Genomic DNA, 10,645 nt, shown 5'->3' on the forward strand with positions numbered 1-10,645 from the left:
TTTTTTGTAGTTGTTCTAGAGCTTAACTTTGTGGTCCATTTTGCTTTCTAAGAGTTTATGTGATGTTAATCGTTTACTTTATTGTAACAACTCCTCCCTTGGTTGATGTTTGGGAGGCCTGGAGGACGGACTTTGTGATTGTTTCTTCTAATCTTTTAATGAAGCTTGGATTTTAGCCAGGGGAGTCAATTCCGTACCGTACTAGCCAGTATAGTTAGAATATACTGTACCGGCCAGCAATCCAGTACGTATAAACCCCCTGTTTCGTACTGGAAAAAATACCGGCCTTACCAGTCATGTACCGGCCGTACCGGCCAATTTTGGGCAATACCGGCCGGTACCGGGCGTACTGGCCGATACAGAGAAAAGTTTTTTTTTTTTTTTTTTTTTTTTTTTTTTTTTTTTTTTTTTTTTTTTTTTTTTTTTTTTTTTTGATTGAAAAAATGTTTTATGGTAAACTTTTATATTTATTATAATACACACACACACACACACACACACACACACACGCATACATACATATATATATATATTTATTTATTTATAAATATAAAAAATAGCGGTAAACCCGAAATGGTACACCGGTATTGACCGGTATTCGAAATATATCGTACCGCTGGCCAAACCGATACAACTTCCAGTACGGTATTGACTCCCTTGATTTTAGCACCCAAAAAAAAAGCATATATAGACAACTTTTATTTTATTGATAATTGTATGCTCGTGTAATACACAAATTATTGAAAAATCATAGTTATAACTCAATTGACACTTCTTAAGATCTTAGGTTAGACTCACTCGTTGCATCTATAGCTTCTGAATTAACATGTCATTTTTTATTATATTTTCCTCTACCTACTTTCAATTGAAGGTGTATTACTAATTCTCTTTTGCACATACCAATCTATTCTAAGTAATTTTAGAAAAAAATTTCTTTCTATTTCAAGCCACTCTCTTTCATCTTTTCCTCAAAAGAAATCACCCCTATCTTTAAACAAATTTATTTATTTTGTATATTAGTATGTTTTCTTGTATATTCATTCATTATTCTCAACATTAAATCGCTTTTATTTTTTTATTGGGTACACTAATGTTTTCCTTTACGTATGACCAAACAACTCTCTCTCTTGTCTCTTCTTTTTCAAAAGAATCATCCATGTCTTTAAACGAATTTCATCATTCTATATATTATCTTTTTTTGAAGATGACACTCTCACCTTAACAAACACAAACAGAGAAAAACTACCTTCAAGTCTAACCTTTATGCGGGAGAAAGCCACCTTTCAAATGCATGCACATTCACGGGTATTAATTTACTAACAAAGTCTAGCTCTAAACCAGTTTGGAGCTATCTCCTCAACCTAATATATAATAATTTGTAAAAATATTCATGTATATTATTTAAACAAGTCATATGACTCATTAAAATATTCATGAGACTAAAACCACACAGACATTCTTTTCCATCGCAACGTAATAGATTGGAGGAAGATAATTCCAAACTAGCTTGGAGCTAACTTTTTTTCCTTAATTTCCATATCATTGGTTTATCCTCTGGCACGTAAACATAAAATTCTCCCACAATCCTTTGGAACTTCTTTAGAGATCTAATCCTAGGCTTCTAATACGAGAGACACATTTTCATATCTATAGCATTTTATTTAATTCACCGTTTTGGCAAAAATCAAGTCCTATAAGCTGCCTTCACCTCTTTACCATTATGGAAAATCAAGTCGGCTTTAAAAAAGTTGTTTCTTTGCATTGTGAATAAAACTACCCTTCAGGATTTTGAAATGCATTTTTTTTTTTCTTCTCTCAAATAAAAAAAATATATCTTCCGATTTTTTCTATCTAAATAGTTATCTGCATATTTACTCATCATACTGGTACACTAACAGAGATATATCCCACAGGAACACCTACAGTGAATGTCCATGTACTTACAGTACCCAACCACTAAAAGTAAAGGAGTTATTTTCATGATACCACTAGCTATAACTGCTACTAGTAGTCCAAAACTCTAGCAACAAGCAACTACCTAGTATTCATCCAAAAAAAAGCAACTACCTGATAACATAACCCGTACAATCATGGGTAGCTCGATGTTTTCTGTAAGAATAACAATATTAAACATGCTAGAACCACCTCCTAGCCGTGGGCACACGAGCACTTGTCTGTAACTGACTCTTATCATATCATTTGTTGATGAAGATCAGCTGCTTGCTGAGCCAGCTCAACCATCATGGCCTCATCAAAGAACTTGTTAATGCTCACATCCTCACTCATTCCCTGCCAAATTCAAGACAAACTCAAACATTATTTCTGATTCCATTATTGCTGAAATTGCATGAATGATAAAATTATCAGTCCTACATCCACAGACAAACTTGTCGCAGTATCCACCTTGAGTTATGAATGCAGATTGTGTCATTTAACAGATTGTGTGATAAAAATCATGGGCAGAAAGATTACCTACCTAGAAATTTTTTATGTCCATGGCCTAAATGATAATTACAGGAAAAAGTCTTCCATTCATCAACCAAAAAAAAAAAGATACAGCCCAATCATGCTGGTGCACTACTCGAAAGAATATCACAGTCCAAGCCTTTTGTGCGTGTGTGTGTGTATGGTTTGGTAGGTTACAATCACGGGTCTTGAAGCCACAATTTCAAAGCACACACATAGATTTAAAATGTAAAACTATAGAAGGAAAAGATGTTTTAGAACAGTTTTCAAAAAGGCACTCTGGAGCATATTAAAGCAAACACAATGTACTTCAAAGCACTACTGTGAATTTAAAGAGTACAAAGGAGTCAGTGAGTGAGAAAGTCTGAGAGAGTTCAGCTCTGCTCTTTGTTGTATATGTCTAAAAGAGAGAAAGAGAGAGAGGATGGGAGGGAGGGAGAGCAGCTATACCTTTCTACGCCTTGTCTTCACCATAAATTCACGAGCAAGGTGCTGAATTGGTGCCGGTTCAAGTGGTCGTAGAACAATACTCTTGTCAAGAGGGTCCCCAGGAACAATAGCCCAATGATCAAACACCGAAAGGCAAAATGCTTGTCCTTGAGTATGGTATCTCAAGTCTGTCTCAAAACCAAATGATTCAATGACAGGTAAATATGCCTGAAAATCCAATTGTGGAAAAGTTAGGAACAAAGTAAAAGTTCAAGGATATATATGTCTTCTTATGTAAATCAACAATACACCAAACAAATCAACAGTCCCAAAATTTTTCCATCAGTCATACACGTTTTGCCTAGATGATCTTTATGTAGAAAAGTTTAGTCACCGAACCTTAACAATATAAGCAGGGGTCCCTGGTTGGGGAACATCAGCCGTTACATGTCCACGCCTGCGAGATAAGACCGTATAGATTGCAGAGACACAATCGATTGGGGTTTGTATCTGAAACAACAGCATCACAAATTTAATTGTGGCTCAAAGTTCATGCCTTGAGATAAGTCAGCTCAAAAAATAGTTGTTTCTCAAAATCTCCATCATAATACAACCTCATGAAAGAAAAGCAGTCACTTAAACATAGACATTTAATATAAGGAGAAAATTTTGCCCATGTTTTAGTTTATTATCGTCGATGTTAGAATTGTATGATTAGATGATTAAATTTATCATATCTCAATAACTTAAACTTTTGGGAGAATCGGTAATTTGACATGGTATTAGAGCAGGAGGTCCTGAGTTCAATCCCTATCTCCGTCACTCTACGTCCCATTTAAAATCACACATGTTGGGCCTCACCTATTAAAAGGTAGTTTGAGGCTTTGAGTTCAAACATGAGGGAGAGTGTTAGAATTGTGTGGTTAAATGATTAAATTTACCATATCTTAATAGATAAAGCTTTTGAGAGAATCGGTAATTTAACAGTTGAGAAATTTCATTAACATCATTCCCACACTCATCACATCAACCTCCAATTTTTGTTCTTTAGTTGCATAGAAAGATACAGCCAATTGGATATCTTCCTTACAAATGCAATCTCATCTTGATGTGGTAGAAGTAGCAAGAATTTACCTCCACATAATACATTGGTTCCATAAGCCTTGGAGTTGCCATAAGGAAAGCTGAATAGGCCACCCGCCGAGCTGTGGGAATGATTTGACCAGATCCCCGATGCAGTGGCTCAGGAGCAATCCTTGCATCAACTATTTTGAACTTGACATTCCTGATGGGTTCATCACAGAGGGGTCCTTCTCGAGCACCCCATTGAAATCTGTCCAAAATACATAAAATGATTAATGTTGAGATAAAAGTTAGACCATGAACAAAAGAGAAGACATCATTAAGTTTACCCCTGAACAATGGAATCCTTGACAGCATTCAGCAAGTTCTTGTCAACTTCACCCGAGAGTGTGTCATCTAGTAGGATGTTAGGCCCCTGCATGTATGGCATTTTGTCAAACAATAGCATAGAAATCTCAAGTATTGCATGAAACACATCTTGAATATCTCATAAAAATAATTATAGATTTCAAAAAAAAATTTGTGAACATTGCTGGGTCTAAGATATAAAAAAGAGCATCAAAATAGCATCCAAGACTAATAAGAAAGCAATAAAATTTCTTATACTTTCTTCTCTAATTCATAAAGAGCAGGCAAATGCACACATTCTCACACACACACACAACACCTGCTTATCAGGGCCAAATGCCCATATGGACCGTGATGCAAGCACATCCCATCCATAACTCTTCTCAAAGAATTCACCAATTGTCTTCCGATTCCAATCAATGCTTACAGCACCATTCTCAATGTCCTCTGCAAGTCCTCTCTCCAAAGGCTCTGCGATCTAGAAAATGAGAAGAGGTATAAGCGATCATATTGAACAGAATCACATATGATTGTCCATGGCACCAAAATCAACTGAAATGGATCTCCTACCATGGTTATTTTGTTCTTTTTGTTTGGTGTTTCAGCAAAACATTTCATTGATGAAGATTCCACTACAGTTTCACAGAATGAAACGACAGGATCTGCTACCTAGATTTCAAGTTAAGCACAAGAAGAAAAGGAATCAGCACAAAGTACACTCCTCAAAACATCAGAACAGAAGAATTGATGTTATAGAAGTTAAGAAAGAAACACAAAAAAATAACTACCTTGACTTCTACTTCAGAATAGAGCTCCCTAAGGTCCTTCATGATTGAATCCAAGTACAGCTCTCCTGTACCTAAAATAGTGTGTTCACCAGACTCCTCAACTTTGGTAATGGCTAGAGGATAGCTCTTGCTGATCTTCCTAAGACCCTCCACCATTTTAGGCAACTCACTTGGATTCAAAGGCTCAGTAGCTGTTTTCACCACTGGAAGAGTGTTGAACTGGAGAGGCCGGAATATGTAGACATCCTCATAACGTGCAACATCCTCATCACAAAGCGTTGCAGTTTTCATTATGGAAGCATCCACACCTTCAATGAGAACCCATGAACCAGCAGGAGCCTCAGCTATGGGTGTCCTATCTCGAGCTTGATAAACCCATAATTTTGTTACTTCTTTTACTGTCATGTCCTCCTCGTCATCTGGGGAATATCCCTCTCCTAATACTCGTACTGTCTGCCCTGTCCTTATCCTGCCACTATAAACCCTACCAAAAGCATCAAAGACACTACAGTCTGACTTGGGATACAGCTTGGTCACATTGACCATTAAGGGGCCTTCAGGATCGCAATTCTTCATGGCCTTGTAGATCATAGAGTCTTTTGGTCCAGTATATATATGATCAACCTTCCTTGTTGCAGAAGCTTTGGGGGAAGGTATATGCTGAACTAGCATATCAGTGAAGCCTGAGGCATTACCAAAAACTGAGCTACAAGCCAGTCTCAGCAAAGGCCTGACATTCAATTTATAAGCCGCATTGGGAAGAGTCACACCAAGTTCAACAAGAGTAGCTTCCACACTCTTTTTATGTTCACCAATCACTTGGCTATATATTTTGTAAAGGGGTTCAAGCACAAATTGGACAAATGATCTTTCCCCTCCGCCAGCAGGAGGTTTCTTCCTAAAAACCCTGGCATCCGGATGATAATACATATCTCCCCAAAGCCGAGATGCAAACTTATCAGCATCAAATGGGATCCCATGGAGTTTGACATATAGTTTAGCAAATGATTGCAAAGTGAAGGACCATCCTGCTGTACCACTTGCAAAACAAACATTTCCAGCAGCTGGATCTATAACTGGGACATTCCCAGCGTTAGAAGCGGCAGCAGCTATGTTGGTATTAATGACTTCCAGAGTATGCCTTAGCTTATGGTAAGCATCCTTTGGGGGCAGCTTAAGTTCTGTTATCAGCCTGTCAACCTAGAACAAATTTTTTGATATAAGAACTCAAAGGAGTAGTGGAAGTTCACTGCTCAATTATAAAATGACTAATACACAACAGATAGGCACTCAAAGAGAGAGGTAGCGAGAGAGCTACCTTATTGATTACAACTACAATAGGTAGGCGATCTTGGATTGCATGGCGTATGGCCCTCTCTGTATTTACCTGTATATCACATAATATTATTAAGATCAATATCAAACAGTCGCATCATGTTCGCACATGTTATACTACTGATGAGATAGTAATTAAGAGTGGCTATCATTTTAACAAATCAATCCTGAAGGCAACTGATATAAATGGATCAAAAGATGATTGAGCTAAACATGGCACATTGGTTTGTCCCTCCAATGAACTGCAGTGTACAAAACTAACTTTCCTAATCTCCTGTCTCGGCAGATGCCCTTGAAGGTAACCTACCATCTAAGGTTTCAAAATTCATGCAACTTATCTTCAGTCTTTCATGGATGTCAAGCTCAAGCAGAGTCTTAGAATTTTGTTTTAGAGCCAAAAAAAACTCATAAATTAATCCACAAAGGTACAGGCTATACCAAAGCCCAAAATAGCTAGAAGAGAAAAATTAAAAACTATGGACCTTTCAGATAAAAGAAGAAATTACTTGCCATTACTCCTTCAGCAGCATCCACAATCAATACAGCACCATCGGCAAGTCTGAGAGCAGCAGTCATTTCATCAGAGAAATTAACATGCCCAGGGGTGTCCATGATGTTACAGAGGTACGATTTTGAATTGCTATCTTCAAGAACAAGAGACATTGGAATTGCCTTAATTGATATCCTTCTCTCTTGTTCATCAATCCTTGTATCCGTGTACCTCAAATGCTTCTCACTATTTGCATCAAATGTGGACATATGGTGGGTTTGCTCAATCAACATATCCATGAAGACAGTTTTCCCATGTTGAAGGTGCCCAACAAGGGCAACATTTCGAACCAGAGTGGGATTCGACATAAGACCAACAAGGAATGGCGTTGGGACATACATTGAAGAATCCTTCACCCCAACCTCAAACTTTATATTCCTAACAGGTTTGACTATCGGTTGCTCTAATGGTTGCTCATCTTCATCCATCACCAATGTTTCAACATCTTCACCATAAACCTCTTCAGCAGTTGGGTAGTACTTTTTGTCCTCGGCAAGGACAATCTGGTTATCCATATCAACATCATTGGAGGCCGTTATCCACCCATTTGAAGCAGCAGCTGCATCCTCACCATCTGATGCCTCCTCTTCAGTAGGCCTGTCTGTAAGATCTTCGTCTTCATCCTCTCTGTCACTCTCTCTGTCAGACTCAATTTCGGGTCCAATATAGTTCCCGAACTCGTCATATAAACTATCATCCATGTTTTCCCTTTTTTTTTTTTTCCAAATCTGCCATATAGCATAAGCAATTAGAGCTCCTTTCAAACAACAAAGTTCAGTCTAGTGAAATTCAATTCTCACTGAGCTTCTAGTAGCTCAACTTGACTGAAACACAAAGTGGGTTTTTATATCTGCAAAATCTGGCACCTGTACATTTATTTGTTTTCATTTTCATTTTCATCCATACAAAATCTTGGATCAGGAAATAAACAGGTCACCTATTTAACTAAATGGTTAATGGGTACCCAACCCAATCCATTTATTCTAGGTGAGACCTGACCCATCCATTTACCCCATTACCCACATAAATATACATATATGTAAAGGGCTAAGTATTGAAATGGCAACTCAAGGGCCTTGACCCATAAACTACATTTCATTTTGACCGCGTCAGTTTCTACTTGTGAGTCTGTGACGCTGTTCTGAGATAAGTCTAAGCGTGAGACCAACATTGAAATTGAGTTATGGGGCTGGGAGGGAATCTGAATAGACTTTTGATTAAAAAATAAACCACCTCCCATATAACATTCTGAGACCATAATTCCATGTCCTGGCAAAATCGATTCAGGTTGCAGCCATATCAAGTTGCTTTTACTTCAGGACCATAACTATGTATCCAAACATCATGGAATAGTGCAGTGAAATTATTTTCACTTTGAATAAAATCAGAAGTCTCAAAAAGAAGGTTCTACTCATCCTTAATTAGGACTAATATGAATTCTGTTTATGGGCCTTAAAGGGTGTAGCGAAAATTGAAAATTAGAAACAAGTGGCCAAACCAAATCCATAAAGCAAAATAGCCATTTAGGAACCAAGAATTATTTCAGATTAAAACAAAATCTGACAAATCAATATTTTGCATAAGAAAATTAAGTCACTAGTCACAAATGAGCCTTCTTTGTTTTCCTGTTGGAAGTCCATAATGCATACAGATAAACAACCAGCAGTTGATACAAGAAAGTTATTTAAACGCAACAAAAAGCACCCATTTTCCCACAATGATTTAAAGTTCCTATTAAAAGCTTTCAATATTAGATACAAATCAAAGCAAGCCCAAACAAAAACCATTCCAAAAATTATAGTATAATTACAAGATTTACTCAGTGAAATATAATCAAACAGCTTATGGGCATAATAGAAAAAGCCAAAACTAAGCACTTACGAGCTAAAGAGGTAGGAAACGGCGAAGATACACTAAGCCCACCAAAACCGTTGGAAGTTGAACCTATCTCCGAACCAGTTATGCAAAGACGAACTTCCCAAATTGAAGAACAAAACTTTGTGGCAAATTGTGCAATCTCACATATGAAAGGGAAGAAAATGGAGGACAACTTTTCAAAATCTGTTCGCTCTGTCGGCTAGAAAGAGAGGGAAAATGAACCAGAAGAGTGTAGGGGTTTCAGAGTTTTAGAACGGGACAAAAAGACAAAAGCCTCATGGTTAGCCCATTTTAATGCCCAGGTCTATAATAGTACCCTTTTTTCTTTTTTCTTTCTTTTTTACTACAAAAACTTAGTTACAAACTTGGTATAGTCTTAGTTTTCAACCCATAATAAGAAGATAACATAAGTCTCTATTTTGTGCAAGTGATTACATACAATCATATTAAGTGAGTAATGTATATCATGTCGAACTTGAGCTTTCAATATCTTGGATGAGCTTGAGTTTGATTGTAGGTTTGACTTGAGCTTGAGCCAAGTCAGAAAATTTATTTTTATTGTTGAGTCAAGCTTAGTCATTTACTACTCAACTTAGCTTGGCTTGATTATAGACCTATTTATGAATTAAGCTAGTGCCACAACTTGTGTCACAACTCGCCCATGTGGCGAGTTGTGATTGGTGGAGGGGTGATGGTGATGTGCCACAACTTGTGACACCCCTCCACCAATCACAACTCAGAGTTGTGATTGGTGGAGGGGTGATGGTGATGTGCCACAACTTGTGACACCCCTCCACCAATCACAACTCGCCACATGAGCGAGTTGTGGCACTAGCATTACTCCCTATTTATACTTGTTTGTGACTAGTGGATGATTACATTACCAATATTATCACTGATATCATTTTTGTTGTCACGTTATTTTGACACTTTACAATTTATTGACAAGGTAATAAAAGTTTTAGAATAATAATACGGTTTCTCTAATGGTCTATGGGAAATTCCCCTTAATCTATGAGGAGCATAAGGACGACAAAGATGTTAATAGGGTTTCTTGTTCTTCTTCACCAATAATTTTTACTCTCTTTATTTATTTATTTTTGTAAATATGGAATTTTAGAATTATAGGATTAGTAAGTTTTTATTTGTTTTTTTTTTTTTATTGTATGTGTGGAACTTCTAATTCTTTTATTTAAAAGAAATTTCATGTAGCAATATTTTATTGTTGGGTATAAAACATGATATGTTACACCAAATTTTTATTGAATTTAATCTGTTATAAAATAAATATAAGGAGGGCTAAAAATTAAGAAGTACACAAGGGAACGAGTCCAAAGTCAAGGGCCATGGCCATGCCTTCCTAGATCATTCTTTTTCTTGTAATCCACTAAGTATCATGAAATGACAATTTTGCAAGATGAATGGGTAGTGATGCAAAGGGCACTGAAGATGTAGGACGAAGGGATTATACACACCATAGAATGGTAAAATGCTTGAAGAATTATTGACACCCTATTTTGTAACTTGCATTTAATCTCACATGAAGAGTAAAAGGGTAATTTCATCTTGAAAATAGGTATCTTAATTTTGGCCCTAGATCCTTAATTTCATTTTATCAAAATGATCTTGATATTGTAATGATTAAATTGACTAGTCATAAGCCCTAATCGGACTATCAGATTGAAATTTATCATCAAATTAAGTTTTAATGGCCAAGATACATTATCACAAATTGAGTCTGCTATATGTGATTATTGTTAGGTTCTTA

At 36.7% G+C, this 10,645-nt stretch overlaps 1 protein-coding gene across 1 annotated transcript; it reads right to left on the bottom strand.

Moving 5' to 3' along the window:
- Positions 1-1,884: 1,884 nt before the first annotated feature.
- LOC111988940 (110 kDa U5 small nuclear ribonucleoprotein component CLO) lies at positions 1,885-9,203 on the bottom strand. Its single transcript, XM_024020744.2, has 11 exons — positions 8,881-9,203; positions 6,960-7,727; positions 6,433-6,501; positions 5,115-6,314; positions 4,897-4,995; positions 4,646-4,804; positions 4,308-4,393; positions 4,030-4,228; positions 3,295-3,405; positions 2,917-3,123; positions 1,885-2,289 (listed from the first exon to the last, which is right to left on the bottom strand). Exons 2-11 carry the CDS (start codon positions 7,698-7,700, stop codon positions 2,191-2,193), a joined length of 2,970 nt encoding a protein of 989 aa, XP_023876512.1. The 5' UTR covers positions 7,701-7,727; positions 8,881-9,203; the 3' UTR covers positions 1,885-2,190.
- Between the last annotated feature and the right edge of the window lie 1,442 nt (positions 9,204-10,645).

The sequence above is a fragment of the Quercus suber genome, unplaced genomic scaffold, assembly GCF_002906115.3.
Source record: "Quercus suber isolate HL8 unplaced genomic scaffold, Cork oak 2.0 scaffold_6, whole genome shotgun sequence".
Classification (NCBI taxonomy): domain Eukaryota; kingdom Viridiplantae; phylum Streptophyta; class Magnoliopsida; order Fagales; family Fagaceae; genus Quercus; species Quercus suber.

Excerpts from the sequence above, each read along its gene's own strand:
- LOC111988940 (XM_024020744.2), bottom strand. The coding sequence starts at position 7,700 with ATGGATGATAGTTTATATGACGAGTTCGGGAACTATATTGGACCCGAA. Across the intron at positions 4,394-4,645 it reads CATTTGGCCCTGATAAGCAG|GGGCCTAACATCCTACTAGA; the intron begins GTGTTGTGTGTG and ends CCATACATGCAG. Across the intron at positions 3,124-3,294 it reads CCCCTGCTTATATTGTTAAG|GCATATTTACCTGTCATTGA; the intron begins GTTCGGTGACTA and ends TTGGATTTTCAG.